This window comes from Drosophila eugracilis, unplaced genomic scaffold, assembly GCF_018153835.1.
Source record: "Drosophila eugracilis isolate 14026-0451.02 unplaced genomic scaffold, ASM1815383v1 contig_386, whole genome shotgun sequence".
Lineage (NCBI taxonomy): Eukaryota > Metazoa > Arthropoda > Insecta > Diptera > Drosophilidae > Drosophila > Drosophila eugracilis.
The window spans coordinates 867,258-886,581 of NW_024573245.1; the positions used below are offsets into that span (position 1 = coordinate 867,258).

Below are 19,324 nucleotides of genomic sequence, written 5' to 3' on the forward strand. Positions count from 1 at the left end.
GTGAGACGCCGAATGGCAAGAAATAGACGCGTGCTGAAGGAAACAACAACACACGCGCAGCGGTGAAACGATCATAGACTTTTATTTATACAATATTTACACCGTCGCTGCAATTAAAATTGATATCAATTGAAAAGTATTTGAAAGAAATTAAAAACGTGTCGTGACGAAAAACAAACAAATTAGTAAACACCGTGAACTATAAGAAAATGTAAGAAAAATATGAAAAAACTAGAAAAGAGAGAGCGAGAGAGCGCAAACGCGAGAGAGTTAAACGTGCCAAATTCAACTTTTTTTACTGCTTCGCTTTTAGATAATTTTTTTTAAACAAATACGATAAAACCACATAATAGTTCTTAACTTTATGTCGAAATGGAGTTTGCATACTAAAACTCTGACGCACAGTGATGAATTGAAAAAATTCCTGAAGAATCGAATGTTAAATACATCCCGCGCAACGAATTGTGTATATTTCTGTTGGCACATTGCACTGTGTTGCTGGTTATTTTTAGGCTAGAAAAAAGAGCAAATAAGGCAGAACGATGACTGAACACATAGAAGAAAAAACATTGTCAACAGGTTGCGGAAGTGATGCCCAAGGTTCAAGGATAAAACCAATGTTAATAATTTCGAGTGTTAATGTGTTAGCAAGTGTAGAAAATGGCAATTGTGCGAAATTCGCGTGATTGATGTTTGTACAAATGATTGGACACTATGTGAAGTTCATAATCTGGTGTAGTAAAGCGCGAAATAATCAGAGCGCAAGAGCGGGAAGAAGGACAGGGGGTGGGCGTGGCATGTGGGGTGTCGTTGTTGTAGATAAAGAAAAAAAAACCAGCACCAAAAAAACGGGTTTTTTTCTCTTAACCTCGCTACGTGTGCATTAGTAACAAAAATAAGTCAACGGACGCAGTACGTGTTTTTACGACAACATATATATATATATATATATATGAATATATATTATATATTAAAATCGCTGAATTATCACCAATAATGGGCGTAACTAAGGCCGAAAAGCCCCTCAGCCAGCGGTTGCTAACCAGCCCCAAGAAGTGTAAACAGTATTCACTATAACGCCCCCACATCCCGCCCTTGCGCACTACGATTTTATGGTTGTGTCAGGGTATGGAAGACGGAATATGAAGAATGGAAAGGTGAACCTGTTTTCGATACAATCCCTCAGTCGCGAATCAAAACAAACAATACTCGAGGAATGTGCCGCGGCAGTGAATCACATACTTTCCAACCTTAAAACATCAATAATATTGTACTAAATTTCGGAGTCAGCAAACGGAAATAAATACTCCGATTCACTAGTACAAAAGTTCGGAGTCAGCAAACTGAAAAACCTCGATAGTAGTAGTAAGGTTTTGTGTGTACTTTTCTGGGCTCATAACAGTGGTGTCACAAATCATTCTAAATTACTTATAAAAGCGTAATCAGTTTTATTTAAAGAAAACTTTATAAGATTCAAAGTCTGCCAATTAAAATTGGTAGTCTTTATCAAAAACTGTCTAGTTTTATAGTTCAAATTATTCAGGAAGTTGGTGTTCTAGTATTGGACCTGTAAAGCTATTGCTATTTGCTAACAGGGTCATGTTACGCTTAACGTTTCAGTGGTATTATGCCAACGGTGAAGAACAACTTAGTGACTAAGCGTGGCTAATCAGTGTTTTATATATATAGTATAGAATATAAATAAATGAAAAAAAAACTATAGTCTGAATATAGATTCCGTGAATAGATAGCTCAAAACTTCATGCTCTGCCGACACCTGACGTAATTCATGTATTGAAGAGAATAATTTATTTATTTAAGCCAGCCCTTCGGACCGGTTTAAAAGCAACCCCAAAAAATAACAGCTCGCATACATATGCATGTACAATTATTTCGTTAATTTACAAGGGTACAGTCTTACATCTTTAACGTGAATTCAGCTAGTCCTGGCATATGACAGATGGCAGTGAATAAAATGAAATAAAGTGTTTCTGGGGAACATTTCGATATTAAAAGTAGATTAAATTTCAGAAAAAAAATGGAGCCAGCTTTTATCAAATGAAAAATGTACAAAATATTCAAAACTATTTACTTATCGTAAACTCTGGTGATTCAAAATAGCTTTTTAAACATGTGCTTAGCTAATCTCAAATTTTTTGATAAATTGAATTCCGATAAGTTCCCCAAGTTTCTCCCAAAAAAAAATATGTTTCAAAGTGAGCTCGTATTTTAAATTAAATTTAAATCTAAAAATCTTTTAATTTTCATGTTATAAAAGTTTCACTATGGCTATATGACACTTGTAGGTATTCATTTTAGTATGTGCATATTTAGTTTGCGGTTTGGGCAGCGCCAAGTGAAAACTTTATTACAATTAGACAGAAAATGTTTATAATTACGCCGCAGCTCGACTTTGTGATCGCTATTTATGCGTCGGCGCGTGATCAACCGCTCTCTTTTCTCTCGGAATTTCCCGATCCTTAGGAAATCGGGTGGCGAGCCTACTGGGCCCCAAAAGTGTGATAAGACTGTACAGTGGTCTCCGAGCCCAGCGATAAGCCCGCATTTTTCCACATTTATTAACGCTCTAATTCATGGTCTCGCTCTTTCTCTTTCGTATAGACGCTAATAACGGGAACGTAGTCGAGACGAGGGTTCCACACTCAGTGCGAAGCAAGAAATTGGATGAGGAAGACGTTCGTCTATATAGAACATTGATTCTCAGTACCAACATCAACGCACAGATACACCAAGATGACATCAGGGGTGCGTCATTGTGCCCGTCTGGGCATCGTCGTTCTTGGGATCCTCTGCATTTTCTCTGGGATTTACCTTTTGCTCAATTGGATCGACATGTTTACACGCATGCGCGGCAAGGTAAGTGCTCCAATATCAATATCAAATATAAATATCTGCAATCGTTTCGATTTTATCTTATCGGATCTTTATTGCAATCGATTCTTAGACCTTCGGGTTAAATTTTGCAAATTGGCAAATTGTTCAAAGGTCAACTGAGAGGCTACATTTACATACCATTGAGATGGCCAGAAGACAATATTGTCCATTGATTGAAAGCAATTGAAACGAAAAGACATCGAAAATTGAGTTTGTGCAGGTGTTCGAGCAATAAAAATCAGCCCAAACCTTCAGATAAGATATGGACTAAATCCAACAACATTCAAAAAATGATCCATCATAAAGAGCGTATTAAGAAATGTATCGATGGGTTGGTAAAATACTTTTTTATACTATCGTAGGGGCCTTTAATTAGCATGTTAATGCTATCATTGTGTTTATTCTCTATATGTAGAGTGCTTAGTCACGGGAGTTAAAACTCTCATTGAAAAACATTCCCCCTTAAGCTTTGGGGCAATGAACGAAAAACGAGGAACCTTGTTTAAACGAGCCTTAACTTTATATAAGATCTCACTTAAATCGAAATAACTTTTTTAATATATATTCTACTAAACATGTCAACGATCTATTAAGAAGATCTTATTTCCTTTTTTTTTGTATAAAACAAGTAAACATGATTGAGTTCCAAAATAATCATCAATCAAAATTAATCAATTTGATAATTTTTGGGGTGGCCAGGTGTTATTTGACTCATGAAAGTTTTGATTGTGACTCCTTTTTTTGTTGTTTAATACTTACTCAAGTCGACTAATAATATTTAGTGATTAATTAAGTTGATCGGAAAAGGGCACACCTGTCAATGTGAATCACGGGGTCAATAATCCAAAAACGAAGTTTTCCCGAAATGTTTTTCGGTTAAGCGGAAATTCCATTTGAATTTTTTCGAGTTGGGCCGTGAAATTGCAATGGGGTTTTTGCTATCTTATCTTGGAGGAAACCTGGAAAAATAAACCATTTGGCGATAGCCATGTGTTCGATTAGACAACGCTCTTCACTCTAATACATATGTATATAGCGAAAGCATTCATAAATGGCCTTAACTATCCAGACTTGACATGTAACCGCACTTGTCTAGGTCCGATGACCCTGACCGAACACCTGTGCTCCACTACGATACGACACGAGTCCAGGGAGGCATATGTAATCCATTAGGATTTTACAGGGCTTTTTGTGGACATAGACGAAACCGCTTATAACCCAATTCGAATTTCTTTTTATCAGCTTAGTCATTTCCTGTAGCCCAGTCGCAGTTTCAATTATAAAGATTAAAGGGTTCTGGGCAATACAAAATGGCCGCCCACTGGCCTACGATCAACGTGATAGTTAAGTCCGTCATTCTGGCTTACAATGATTGATGGCTGATAGCACTCATCCGCCTAACACATGTAATCGCACCATAACAAAGTAGCGCAAAAATACAGTAAAAATAGTAGAATTTTTAAGAAGAATGAAAATGTTTATATAACTTAGTGAAATTACCCTATCATCTAAGGTTATTTATGTATCTCAAAGTATTCACATAACTTGTGATTGAAAAGCTCTCAAGTGAACAGTAAATCAATTGTTCAAAGCCAATTCAAGATGCACAAGTTCTCCCTTTGATATAAACCATATCAATTATGAAACCTCCAACTGGAGCCAATTGCACAGATCATTCGTGAACTTTGTTCAAGTCGCCAATATGCACACAGTCTATATACGAGTGTTCTCAATGCGCATTTTTCGATGTGCAACTGCTTTGGCAATTTAGCAACCAGTTATCCTCAATTATAACAAAATGATTATGTAAATCGTTTATCATTGAATACTGATCGGCAAATATCAACTGTGTTATGTCAAGCTTATTCTCAAGTTTATATTTCGTTTTGTTTTTTAGGAAATGGCCTTGAGCCCCACTTCACGATCATTCGAAGGTTGGAAGGTCTCTCCACTGCCTCTCAATTTTGATGTCTACCTTTTTAACTGGACGAATCCGCAGGACTTCTATGTGGGTTCGGGTAAAAAGCCACACTTCCAGCAACTGGGTCCTTATCGGTTTCGGGAGCTACCCGACAAGGTGGACATCGACTGGCACAATCAGAATGCTTCCGTCTCGTTTCACAAGAAGTCCTGGTTCCATTTTGATGCTGCTGGCAGCAATGGAAGTTTGTCGGATATGGTCACCCAAGTCAACACTGTAGCGCATGTAAGTTCAAAAAAACGTTATATACATTAAATTATTATCTCAATTAATTGGAATATCTAATAATTAATCGTTTTTGTGCACAGGCTGCTGCTAAACGTGCCGGTGCCACAGACTCTTGGTTCGCAAAAGTTGGTATTAACTTCGCCAATACGGCTAATAGTCAGGAATTGACTGTCACCCATACCGTTGAAGAAATGCTTTTCAAGGGCTATGATCATCCATTCATTACCCTCGGAAAGTTTATTCGACCCCAAGATGTTCCTTATAAGCGCGTGGGCTTTCAGTACCCGCGGAATGGAAGCGCCGACTTCGATGGATACATAAACATGTATACCGGAGCAGACGATATTACCAAAATGGGTCAAATTCACACATGGAATGATCTGAACCATACGGGAGCTTTTGAGGGCGCCTGCGGGCAGGTGCATGGCTCCATGGGCGAGTTCTTTCCGCCCAATTTAAGCACCAATGATACCGTCTACATGTACATGCCCAAAATGTGTCGGGCTATACCGCTGGACTACACAGAAACGGTTACCGTTCATGGAGTGACCGCCTATAGGTTCAGCGGTACTCAGCACGCCGTGGACAATGGCACTCTGCACCCGGACACGAAATGCTATTGCGTTGGTGGCAAGTGTATGCCCATCGGAGTGATCAACATAGGACCATGTGCATTTAACGCATCTGTCTACATGTCGTTCCCGCATTTCTACATGGCGGATCCAAGCTATCTGGAGGCCATCGAAGGTCTGCAACCCGAACGTGAAAAGCACGAGTTCTTCATGACCCTGGAGCCCAATGCGGGCGTTCCGATGGACGTGGGCGGTGGCTTTCAAGCTAACTACTACATGGAGCCAGTTCGGGGTATTTCGTAAGTATTTTATAATTTGCAAACAAAATTTTGGCAAGTTTTTTGTTCTTATATTGCTCTTATTTTAGACTTTATGATAAGGTCCCAACGATGATGATTCCCATGATGTGGTGCGAAGAACGAGTTCGCGTCTCAGAGGAAATTGCCTCCGATATCGCACTGGTTCCACTGATTGTCCTTCTAGGACAGATTGTAACTGGCATTCTGCTGGCAGGCGGTCTGATATGCACCTGCTGGTACCCCACGCGACAGGTTACGCACTTTTGCCACAGCGATCCCAAGGCAAAAGCCAGTGTCTTGCGTCCTCTCACATCGTTTGGTGTGAATTCCAAGGCACCTACGGCCCCGACGTTGTTCCGCAACAATACTAGTTCGTCGGGCAACGAGCGCGTTGGTGTGCGCCTTTTGGACTACAATCGCGACTCCGGATTAAGGAGGGAGGTTGGAATTACGGAGAGCTCGGCCAGGGAACGTCTCATCGGCGAGGACTCGCCTGATGTCATAGTTAGATAATATATGCGTTGGCATCATGCCTTCCTGACGGTGCCTCCAACGATCATCTGCCTAAGACTCATTTACGTCGCCGTAGCTTAGAATACAATAAGAAAACGATGAAGCCATTATGCCTTAGCCGGGCCGAAAGAGGCTGGACCACGTTGCTCACCAAGAACATTGTTCCGGATCACATCGCATACCACATTACCAAGCACGCCCACCCGCATTAGGAGTTTCCTCAACACATCTGCACGCTATGCGGATAACGAGAGAGATTAATAAGATTATTTATTTTAGTGCCAAAAAAGAAAAGAGAAGCGCAGAGTTAAGCGCCAAGCAAAAGTCATTAACTATTTTAGTAGGCTAAACTAAACTGTAAATAGAGCGAATCATTCATTTTCTTAAATCTTTAATGTTAAAACTGCTCATGCCCAAAGTATTTATATTTGTACGATAATGCATATCTTTTGTAAAGCGATATTTTAAGTTTTAATTCAAGCCGAGATGAAGTGATAAAGAGAACACATTGAACAGAACATAGGAAGCGAGGAGTTATCACCATTGCTCATTTAGATAGGCCTGAGACTGGGCAAACGTTCGTTTTAAGTCCTGTGTACAAATAATACTAACACTGCAAAGGTTACACATATCCCCTATGTACATATGTGAATCAGTGTAAGATCTAAATACCTAGATAGTAGAGCACAGCTGTGAATCCCCGAAAATATTTCCAAAAATTCCTTAAGATAAATTAATAGAAGAGAATAAAATTAACTGCTTAAAATCAAGTGATCCAGAAGGGACTTTCAATGAATTTAAAGACATAGTTGTTGAAATTTTTATAAATGGATGCCCTTAAAAAACATTTCCCAAACATATCCAGATACAAAATGAAATTTTACGTTGAGTTTACCAAAAAAAACCCATTTAATGTTGGGTTTATAAACATTTGTTGTTATTAATACATCATTTAATGTTACTCCTGATAGATTTTGAAAGAACAATATTTGAGTTAATGAAAGTTAAGGCTGAAAAGCAAAACCCAGGGCGATATCCAAAAATTCCATTTAACAGAAGAAAATAAAGCAATCAATATATAAAATTAAATCGTTTTATTACATTATTGAAATTGTATCAAAATCTTTTGTTGTTAACTCGTTTTAACAATTGTACCTATTTGAATCACTTGGTGGACACTATTACATCCTCTGCAGCCAGCTGGACAGAGCCCAAAAGCACAGGCTGACGAAACTGAAGCCGAACAGGGACTTAAAGGTGCTGCCGGCATTGCCAGGAGTACCCAAATCCAATTGCGAGGCCAGTTCCTCTGGCACGTCCAAGTAGATTCGTTCTAAGCCAAAGCTGAAGATCAGTTTGCGTAGCTTTTCCACATCCACATAGTCGCCGTCAGAAGACCAGATGGTAAGGGTGCTCTCGTTTGTCTCGTTAACCGCGGCAACCAGTCGATGTAGTTGCTCCGCGCTATTGGCGGCGATGCCAGCGCGCACGGGAAAGGTAATGCCCTGACCGGTAGAAAGGATATTATTGGAGTCTAGCGATTCCACCATGGCATCACACTGTTCTTGCGTGTATTCGCCATCTCGGAAGTCGGAGCCCCAGTTGGTTGTCCAGCCGATCGAAAGAACTGCCTGCTTGTAACGCATACAGCCGGCGAAGAAGCGATCTGGATCCACTGGCACGGTCTTATTCTGCTCCACGGGACCACTCAGGATGTCGGCATTTATCCAAACCGGGTAAGTCATCTGTAAAACGGTAGAAATTGTTAGATAAGATTTTAAAGCATTAACAAAATAAAGTTTAGATAATAAATTTAAGCATAAATTTGTTTTTTAAACCCACGTTAGGAATATTCTCGTCCAGGATGTCCAGGGATCCTTCGAAGACCTCGATAGACTTAAAATCGAGCTTGACGCCCTTTTCCTGACCTTCGTGACCTCGATTAAAGTCCATGATCTGTTTTAAAAATTCCGCCAACGTGAGATCGGAGATGATAGCTGGCGGATGAGCCATTACAGGCATATCCTCGCCCTCGCCATTCAGTTTGCCCAGAACAATGTCTGCCTCGATGAAGTCAATATTACCTATGAAAAGAAGAATCTTTTGTTACCCTTTCATAATCAAAATAGTTTCTGGCCGGGATCTTACTAGTTTCTGTTAGTACATCGCCCAGCAACTGCTGACTGTTGACCGCATGGGCCCAGGTGATGGCGGTCAGGTTTGTGCCCCATACCTTCACCATATCGGAATCTTTCAGCAATAAATGTACGATCTCAGGATCGGTTGCTGGTGTTCTTTCCTCAGTCACTTCTTGGTACTGATAATTGCTGGCGTTCAGAGCTGCCCCATTGATTTTGGCCACGAGCACTGCGAGTGGGTGAATAATATGGTATTAATATTCCATAATTGAACGATGGGACGCATAGAGGGCATATTATGGGCAATAGATAAGCTCCGTGGGCTTCCTTACTTTACCTATTGTTCCACACACAGACCGAGACAAAGCCGTACAATATCAATTTGTTTACTTCTCAGTTGGAGGTATGCGTATGTGTGTGTGTGTGTGCATAAATGGAGGGAAATTAATTGTTATTGTTATTATGATTATTTCTGTTGGAATGCGCTCTTCTTCCACTTTCACCGAATGCTGTAATGCAACTGCACAACAATGATTTGCCGCAATCTGTCAGCGCTTCTTCAGCGCATGCGCAGAGAGCAAACAGAAATGAGAATAACGAGAAATGGAGTTGTTTTAGGAAAGCCGAAGACTATACACCCTTGAAGTTCACTAGGGCAATAAGCTCACTAAGGTATTCTTGAGGTAAACATCGTTTATTATTCTAATTCGAAATCGAATTAATCGATAATCCGATTAAAATTGAATTTAATATAACATACGATTTTTTTTTTAGCTCCTTTGACGTTTTGGATGTAATTATATTAAAAATAATGTGTTTAGGTAAAAAACAAGATTGTTATAGTGTGTAACTACCTGGTAAGACAATTTAAATGTTTCTTTTCTATTCAATATTTCCGATTGAATAACTTAAATCAGATATATTAAACCTATTAAAGGGTATAAGAGCGAGACGCAAACGAGGGTAATGAAGTGTGGCGCGCAACGTGAGGAATTCAAATTGCTGAATGTGTTACCGAGTAGTAGTGACATCAGAAGAGCGGGCTTAATCGAACCCCCATATCCGGAAGGATCAGTGGACTTGCAGTACTTGAACAACATCTTGGAACCGTGGTTTGATAGGAACTAAATTGCTCGAACGTGCTGTGTTCTTAGGTACGATTTTCGATAGCTTTTGCTGATTTGATTAGACTTTGATTAGGATTGTAAAGTTTTCTTGATAATTATGGTTAACTTTAATCTCTTAAGTGGAAATAGTATTCGCTTAACAGTGGCAAACTTTTTTATATTATGCAAATAACACAAGTTTACAAAATTATAATAAAAAAGAATGTTATTATTTGACAAAAAGTTTATAGTTCAACCTATCTAACATTTACTACATTTAATCATAGTACGTTATTACAAATAAAATAAATAATAATACGAACAATAATAATAATAACAACAATAGAAGTTAAAGTTATAAGTAATGTACAAAAACGAACACAAAACCGTTAAATAATGCATTGATAAATGGTCTATTCATAAAACAGCTGATTTAGTCATCGATAACACAGAGTTTTAGTTCTGTTAAGTTTACAAAGCTGAACTGTTAACTGCTTTCGAACTGTTAACGAGCTCGAAATTTCACACAAAACGACCCTGCCTCTTTTACACGGCATGATCTCACAATGTTTAAATTTGTTTCGAGCTAACTGAATTTGCTTTAACATTTAAAAGAAATGTGGCGCGCATTTTAAATGTTGCTGTTAATGTCGATATATCTTATAATTTTTAAGTCATTATAAAATCAAACTAAATAGATTTATTTTTATATAAATTTGAGAAAAAAGAATTCCAACAAATTTAAGGTGTTCACGTTAACATAACTTTAATTTAATTTAAATTGTACGTCTTTTCACTCTGAGTATTATTAAAAAATCAATGATTTCAGCATTAAATGTTCTCAAAAATGCACAATTAACAAAAACATTTCATTTACTCTTTACTGTTTGCTTAAAATTCTTAATTTTACTTCGCTTTTTACATAAATCGACAAAAATTGGCGACAGTGTGACCGCAGCTTAGTCATTTGATTATACCAAACTTTCGAGTCAGCCCGCGAACTTAAAATTCGTTCCTCTCCAGCTGCCAATCCCCGCCCGAGAGAAACACCTTCTGTTTCTCATTCGAAAGAAGCACATATATTTGCGCAAGTCGCGGCAAAGTGCCGCTGTTTGCTCTTGCTGGCGAGCCGCCGCTTCTATCGTTTTCTCGCTCTCGAACCGTTCGGACGTGTCGCTCTCCGTGCGAGGGCGTGTGTGTGCGAATAAATATATCGAGGAAAAAGCTCGCACGTGCGACGCTTGCAAAAAAAAAAAAGAAATATAAGTAATACATAGATATATTGCGAGGAGAGGGGCCCTGCAGGCCAGAATCCAAATAAATATTCAATAACGAGTGCAAAAATAATTTGCAAGCGCAAAAAAAGATTTATAAATAGTGCAACAACAACAACAACAACGGCAGCGGCAGCAACAAATAAAAGAATTTGTCAGGCGGCGTTTGTTTTTGTTCTCCCCTCTCTCTTTCTCTCGCGCGCCCGCTCTCTGTCGCACTCGCTGTCTGCTCTTCTCCTTCTCCGTCTCTGTCTGCCGGCCTTCGTCGCGTGTGTGCGTGTGTCTCCGCGTATCCGTGTGCCTGTTTTGCACGTGTGTGTCTGTGTGTGTCGTCTGTGCAGCGCAAAGATAAAAAAGTTGAGAAATTGAGATATACGAAATGAAATACAAAAATTCAGCTTAAGAAATTGCGCCGAAGAGAAATTAATTTATGGCGAAAATTTAATAATAAGTGCAGGGCACAGGAAAAGTGCGCACAAGTCTTATATATATTACAGCCGACAAAAGCCGGCCGATATATATATGTATATATATATCTTTATATGTATTTTCTATAAATACAACTGAAATAATATCGAAATATTCTAAACACGCGACAAAAAAGTAAGGCAAGTAAGCCAAGATAAATCCTGTGCATGTGTTTGTGCGCAAGCCAAAATGCCGTCGGCAAAATGCTAAATGCTAAATGCAAAATAAATTAGTTAAACTTGCTGACAACAAATGTGCCAAATTGTTAAGTGAGAAGTTTAGACAGAAAAGTGGAAATAAAGGTCACCTTTAGAGGGTTAAGCAAAGCATCTTCGTGAAAATGTTGCATCCCTAAAGGATAGTTAATCACGCAGATCACGAAACTATATCCGAATATATCGTTTAAAAGTCAAGAAGGCCTCGACATTATCAAAATGGATTTCTAGTACAGCCAATCGGAATTTGGTTAGTCTAAAGTATCGCCGACAAAATGACCGAATACGTAACGTCCATGATCAGCACCGTCTTGAAGAAATACCAGACGAGTGCCACGAAATCGCTGCAGGGACCAGGACACGCACTAACAACCGCCGGTGTCCTGGACATTGCCACCAATGGACGAAGTGAGAGTCCTGGCCTGGGCCTGTCCAATGGAAAGTGTCAGGCATCTCCGCCAGGTGTTGCTCTTATAAAAAAGGAAATACTCAGTTCACCGGAACCCCAGGAACTCCATCACCATGAGTGCTCATCGCGGGGCACGCCACCACAGATATATCCACCTGCCACACCGCCTCGGGAACTCTCACAACCCATCCTATCGGTAGCGGATTCGGGATGTGGAGAACTTTATGAGACAAAATTGGAGGGAAAGACCATTGGATGCTTTTCCGTGGGCGGGGAAATGAGACTTTGTCTGCCCCAATTTCTCAACAATGTCCTCAATGACTTCTCCCTCGAGCAGATCAACAGGATCTTCGATGAACTGGGCATATACTGCTCGCAGTGCACGCCCGATCAGCTGGTAGAGTTCAAGGCCGCCAAGATCCTGCCTTCGGATGTGAAAGCCAGTGGCCTGATCACCAGAACCGATGCCGAGCGCCTCTGTGCAGCGCTGCTCCATCGTTCGGATCGGAATAGCTATGTGCCGATCGAGAGTTTGGCCAAGGGAGCCCTGAGCTTCCATGTGTATCACAAGTGCTTTGGCAAGTGCGAGGGCATCTGCACTCCGGACATGTACTCGTATCAGAAACCGACTTGCATCAAGTGCCTCGAGTGCGACGGCTGGTTCTCGCCCCAGAAGTTCGTGGGTCATGTCCATCGGAAGTTCGAGAACCAGACCTGCCACTGGGGCTTCGATTCGCGCAACTGGCATGACTATCTTCATGTGGCGTTGGATGTGGAGAATCGCGAGAAGTACCAGATCGTCCTGGATGAGCTGAAGGAGGTGGAGCTGAAGGAGATGCAAAAGGCCCAACGGGAATTGGATCACAAAAAACGAAAGGTGAGTTTGGTGTTTAAGTTTTTTAAGCTTTCAAAATGACACTGAAAATGGGTAAAAATATAAAAAAAATATAAAAATAATTTATAGTTAAGAGTTCTTTGTTTCCCCTTCTTAAGCGCTTATTAAAAATTAACTAAATTAACTATTATTATTGGGAATATAATTTTCACCTTGTTGAGCAGGTCAACAATTTCCCAGACCGCTGGGGGATTATTATTAAGTTGATAATCTTCCCGGCTTTCGTTCGCTCAATTATTTCTCTCCCCTAATTTTTTTTGAGCACACAAGTGTTTTCCCCCTCCCCTCCCTGAACTTAATTTTAATTATGCATAAAAAACGAACGCCCCACGCGAGCAAGCGGCTACTGCGGCTCCATATTTGGACTTCCATTCACATTCAATTCGATCTTCTTTAACGACACTACTTTGTGTTTGCCGTTGAAAAAGACATAAAAAGTACAAAAACGCAAACGCAAAGAATAATATACACTAAATATATATATTTTTATATATATATATATATATATATATATATATATATATATATGAAAACAAATTTCACCGCTAGCCATTTATAATGAATTCATAATAATTATAATTCCAATGCAGCTGCAATTTATGGCGCTGTTTTTGTTGGCCATCGTTGGGGTGTTAAACATTTTTTTTCGGCTAGGCCATCTTTTTTTCCATCTGATTATTTATTTAAACTACTTAATTTTATGCTTAAACAGCGCTCGCTAAATATTTCCCCGCAAGAACGACAAACCAAAAAAAACACAATAAATAATACATTTTTCCGCTGCAGAATTTTTGTCTCTTTTTTTTGTTCTTTTTTGGAAAAGGTTGTTGTTTTTTGGAGTTTGTTGTAGCTGCCGCTGCATTTTGCGGTTGCCAAAGCGTCTGCCGCATTTCGGCATGTTTGCCGCCGAGGCAGCGCATCAGCCGTGGCAGCGAATGTTGGAGCTTATTTTTAGCTTTTCGCTCAATTTATTTGCTGTCCCGTCTGCGCCTGGTTTTGTTTGAAGCCTGCAGACAAAAGGCTTTCGATTTAGCTGTCGCTATGCGGGGGATACCCTGTACGGGGTGTACTGGGATGAGGGAAAAGTTAGAGGAAGATTAACTAGCTGAAATACTGATTGTATGTTTGAATTCCATGAAAAAAATCTTAAGAAAACTGTTTAAATTTCCTTGCAATTTGTGGAATAAACTTCTTACTCTCTCTTTCTAATACATTTAGATTTCAGCTAGATTTCTTCTTGTATTAATATTCTTATACTTAATATTTAATGGCTACATTTGCCTTTTAATTTATCACGCTTCATGGCTTTAGATGCACTCAAACTAAAATGATCTTAGTAATAGCTAGTTTAGTTTGGTTTGAAAACAAAACCAGTAGCGATGCCAAGTATTAAAAAGTACAACTAATTGAGTTTTGAATCTATAAAAAATGATTATAAAAGATTAATTTTTGAACTAGGGCTAATACTATTTATTATTCCATAACTTAAAACGCAAAAGTAAAAAGCTGACTGTCATGAGTTAATGACCAGTTAAGTATAGTATTAAATATATTATATAGTTTTCCATTAAGCTGAAACAAAAATATTTTTAATCATTTCTTCTAAGTTGCTACCTAACATGTTAACCATTTTTCTTATTTTCTTTTCATTTTTTATTTGAAAGATACACTTTCCGACATAACTCATTCAAAAATCTCCTTCAAAGGCTAAGTCCTTTCCCCATTCCAGGGTATGTTGGGCTTCGGAACCCCTGCATTATTTCCTTTTATTTATTTTCATTCTGCGCTCAAACTGCTGTGTGTGTGTGTGTGTGTGTTTGTGCCATGAAAATCCGCTTCGACCAGCTTCAATGTTAAATATTCAGCAAATAATAATAATGAGCCAGTGCGAGCGGGATGGGCTGATAGGGTGGCGGTAGAAGGGAGATCGGAGGGGCTGTTGCGACTGGGGGGTAGCAACAAAAATAAATCGCAAACCGGTTGCCAACATTGTCTGCTCCGAAGTCTCTGTACTTTGGCTCTGGTCTGGGCCCTCGTCTCGTTATGGGGATGTGGATGTGTGTTTTCCGTCTGACGGAGTGGGGGATCCAATCGGATCGCATCTGAGCAGGGCCCATGGAATCCCTGGAGCGGGCTTGGAAGCGGGAAACTGAAGTCAAAGTCGCAGAAATAACAAAACAAACGACTTGCGGCACATTTGTTGCGCAAAAAGACAAAAAAAAAGAAAAGAAAATATAAAAAATAAGAGGAATTGAAAAGGGAGATTAAAAAGAGAACAGAACAACTTTTTTTTGGTGAAGAAAAATAACAATAAATTAACAAGGGATTTAGGTGGGTGAGAAAGAATGTTATTTACTTTTTTATATACAAAATCTAAGCCGATACTTGACCTCGTCCAAAAAGCTTAGCAATATTAAGAGAAAAAAGAAAATAAAAATCTTTTTTTTTATAAACTTAAACTATTTCCCAAAGTAAACTTAAGCATGATTTTAATTCCAAAACAAAAACATAAATTTAAAAAGAAAACTCAAAAAACAAAAAAAAACGAAAACTCTATCAAGCTGGCGCCAGAATAAAACCTTACAAATTAATTTTCAAATCCGATTTTTAACATTTTCTCACCTTTTTTAGCCATGACTAATCCAACTTGAATCTCTCAACTTTCACTCTTACCCCTCCCTCCCCTCATCTTTACCTTATATAATCAAAGTTCCATTTTGGACTTTGTTATTGAGTCCAAGAATTTAAATTTTGAGTCGCAAATTTTTGGGATTTCATGTTTTGAAATCAAGCTGTTTATTATGGCGGCGCCAACAGGTTTATGTTTTTGTTTTTGTTTTTTTTTCAGTTCATAACTGTTTTTGTTTTTTTTGGGTTTTGCGTTGCTCGCTTATCGCTCATAAAATTTTCAAATTTATGCTAATCTCTTTTATTAAACATTTTGGGTTGGCCGTTGTCATTCATCGTGTTTTTCTGGTTGTTCAAAAACGAAACACAGCACGTTTCTGAACGGCAAGAGCAAAATCAACAAACAATTTTTGAGAAAAAGCTCCTAGTTATTTTTTTTCTGCTTATCAATATTTTTTTGGGCCCACTGATAAGCTTGCTGCTCTGTTGGCCACGTTTTTGCAAAATCCAAAATCGAGTCAGGGTTTTCTTTTATTTTCCCCCATCTAGCTGCTAAGATTAAGTTGAGTTACCCTAGTGATAAGAAATGGCTTATGGTTTATGCGTTCATGTCGCCGCCTTTGTTTTACGAGGCGTATTAATATTTTTTATGGATGCGTATACGCCATGTGGGGCTGCCATGAAATGCGAATAAAACTTAAATTAATTTGCTGGCCATTTGAAATTGGAATTCCAAACAGATCTGTGTCTTTTATGTCATCTGCTAATTGATAAATCATGGAGAGAGAATGTGCCGAGAGAAATGGAAAAATCTGGAATGAATAGCATTTGATGAGGTGCTGTTGGCAGAAGCAGATTACACAAGATTATGTGGGTTGTTTATATAATTAATCATGAGAACTTTGGGAATAAAAGTCTTTACTTTAAAGCATGTTCATTAATAGTTATCAATTTTGCATAACAAATAGTTTAATCTGATTAAAATTAAGCCCTGAAAAGGTTTCTTTTAAAATTGAGACTATAAAATTTTGATATTTTTCTACAACTTAAGGTTGACCTTTGCTTAGGAATATTATATATATTTTTTATTAAATTTATTACTTAACAAGTCTCATTTCTTATAGTCCTTATCAGGACTAACATATCCTGCCTAATGTTAGTCATTTCCCTAACATGCAAATCCCTGCTCATCAGATGATCTCAACTAATTGCATCTTAAATAAGACGGACAAAAAGTGCAGCGACTTAGCCTGATGGATCTGCCTTATCTCACTCCATGTACAATATATTACCCCGCAGGGCTTTCGGTCATTTCCAGTCTCAGTTTTCCCTCCCCTTCTTACCCCTTTTACCATACCTTTCCCTACTGCCAGCTGTCAGTTGGCGATTTGATAAGCGCGATAAGCAAAGAGCGATCTCTTTCAGTGTCCCCCCCAGCCGGACAGCCCTATCCGCTCCACTTCCCTGCTGCTGCCCCTCTCTGTTAGCAATAGATTGGACTGTGGGCAGGTCTCCAGACCGAACTTTTCCCAACCCACCCAACTTGTCATGTGATGTTCGCTTGTTCTTTCGCTCTGCTGATCTCTTCTGCTCTCCTTGCTGTTTTTCATTCTGTGTGTGTCTTTTTTTTTTTTTTTTGCTTTATTATTATTAGCAAAAACTTAAGACACACGACAAGGCAAGAGAAGAAAAAACAGTGAGACAGTGAGTGCTGGATAAGAAGTATTGTTAATATTCAGAAATTTATTTAAATTTAATAAAATTAATTAACTTATATAATAGCTGTAAGGCATACAGTAAAAGTTCTAATAACGACCACGAACTTCTTACTTAACAGGGTTAAGAAATTACAATATTTTTGTCAAGCATTTCTAATGCATTTCTATTTCATATTTTAAAAATTTTAACATTTTTAAATTTTTTGTTTTTTTTTTAATATTTTAACTTTCCTAGTTAGGCAATGACTACTGTACAAGTTTTACCATATTGCAGAAGGTGCGGCCTTCTAGTTGCGATTTGGGAAGTGAAGGATGCTCAGAGCAGTAAGTGGTGGAAGAGGAATAAGAGGAGGGGGGGCTCTGGTTATTCGTTAGTGGGGAAGGTGTATTCTCTGCTCTGTACATCGTTTTGCTTTTTTGCATACATTTATCGGCGCCGTTCTTGTTCTCCTTGTTGTTGTTACTAGAGTAGTAGTTGTTGTTTTGGTTGTTTTCCCTGCAAATGTTGTTGTTTTTGGTGCCTGAGACAGGTGTGTGCCGCCTTCGCCTGTCCCGCTCTAAAGTCTCTTCTTTTTTATAGGCAACCTTCTTTTTTTTTCTAAATGCGTTGTTGTCTATCGCTGATCTTACATCTAAATAGGCTGACGTCGCCGTCGTCGTCGTCGTCGTCGTCGTCGTCGTAGTCGTTGCTTGTTATTGCAGTTCCGTTGGTGGGCCACAAAACCCCCCTATCTCGCCGCCTCTCTCCTAACCAACTCCCTTAACCCAAGCCAAGACAACAACCTGATTTCCAGACCCGTCTCGAGATCACTTCCAGCCCTTCCCCCGCACACCACTTTTAACCTGTATCTCTGCCACTTAGCAAATGTTTAAAAATCATTCTCGTGTTTATTTTAATTAAGGCAGAATACACATATTTAATTTGATCTTTCGATTTTGTTAATACTGTTGCTTGCCATAGTCAATCATCTTTTTTTTTTGTATACTTTTTCTCGGGAGTAAAAAGCAAAAATTAGTGAAAATATTTAAATAGCCGAAACGTGTTTAAACAATTTATTTTCGCTTGGAAATAAGCAAAAGAAAACAAGGAAAAATAGGTGAAAATTATTATGTAAATATTATATTATATTATATAATATATTATTAAATTTAAGAATTTTTAAAGGATTTTAATAGTAAGTATTTTAAAATTTATTATAAATTAAAATACAATTTTTTAAAAGATTTTTTTACAATGATAATAGTAACAAAATATATTTAAAAATAAATTAGAAATAATATTTAAATATTATCATCATTATATTTCTGTTTATCAGGGCTTAAAATATTTTTTTTTTAAATTAAAAAACTATTATCATTAGTTTAGCATTAGCATTTAGCATTTATAGACTCGCAATTAGCATTTTCTGCTTATTTTTTACGCATTTTTCCAACCAGCCATTGACCTCGCTCTGATCTCACTCCCATTGTTAATTGCCATTCTGGGTTAGGCCTAGCAAACTCCTAAGCAAATTAATTTGTTTATTTATTCATTTATATAATATTCAATAATACTTACTATATACTATATACTATATATTTCATTTGCAATTGAATCGGCCATCTGAGCTGATAATTTCCAACCAAAAACGAGGTCGCCTTGGCGGGGCAGTTTTTCTTATCAGGTGGTTAGTGCTCTCCGGATCCAGAATATATATGTATATATATCACTTGATATTTATGCTATCGCTTTAGTTCTCTCTTCTTCCCGATTCCCTGGTTCTCTACTCTCTGCTCCATTATCCAGTTATCTAGACCGGGGGTCAGCAATAACCCACGTCTAAGCGTCTTATACTCCGGCAGACGTGACAAAATTTGCATGGCGATTAAATCGCTAACCGCCAGTCCGCCCGCTGTCTCTAGCCCTGTCTCTGTCTCAACCTTATCTGCAATCTCTCTGAGCTTTGGGCCAGCATTTTTTGTGTTTTTCGCATTGTTTACCAGCG

General features: G+C 38.5%; 3 protein-coding genes across 4 annotated transcripts in view; 2 read left to right on the forward strand and 1 right to left on the reverse strand.

Annotated features, from left to right (window-relative positions):
* Window positions 1-2,708: 2,708 nt before the first annotated feature.
* Window positions 2,709-7,432, forward strand: LOC121530198 (protein peste). The gene is made up of 4 exons (XM_041818836.1): window positions 2,709-2,877; window positions 4,793-5,101; window positions 5,185-5,975; window positions 6,044-7,432. Exons 1-4 carry the CDS (start codon window positions 2,755-2,757, stop codon window positions 6,486-6,488), a joined length of 1,668 nt encoding a protein of 555 aa, XP_041674770.1. The 5' UTR covers window positions 2,709-2,754; the 3' UTR covers window positions 6,489-7,432.
* Window positions 7,433-7,567: 135 nt separating this feature from the next.
* Window positions 7,568-9,913, reverse strand: LOC108118332 (protein FAM151B). Of its 2 annotated transcripts, none has more exons than XM_017230966.2 (4): window positions 9,642-9,913; window positions 8,637-8,855; window positions 8,331-8,572; window positions 7,568-8,233 (listed from the first exon to the last, which is right to left on the reverse strand). In XM_017230966.2, exons 1-4 carry the CDS (start codon window positions 9,724-9,726, stop codon window positions 7,670-7,672), a joined length of 1,110 nt encoding a protein of 369 aa, XP_017086455.1. In that variant the 5' UTR covers window positions 9,727-9,913; the 3' UTR covers window positions 7,568-7,669. The 2 variants fall into 2 exon arrangements, with proteins under 2 accessions (XP_017086455.1, XP_017086456.1); XM_017230967.2 differs by lacking the exon at window positions 9,642-9,913 and adding an exon at window positions 8,964-9,281.
* Window positions 9,914-10,832: 919 nt separating this feature from the next.
* The window catches only part of LOC108118327, a 95,866-nt gene continuing 87,374 nt past the window's right edge, over window positions 10,833-19,324 (forward strand). Inside the window, 1 exon segment of the mRNA XM_017230946.2 lies at window positions 10,833-12,975. Within this exon segment, the coding sequence (XP_017086435.2) occupies window positions 11,965-12,975 (1,011 nt within the window). The 5' untranslated portion in view covers window positions 10,833-11,964.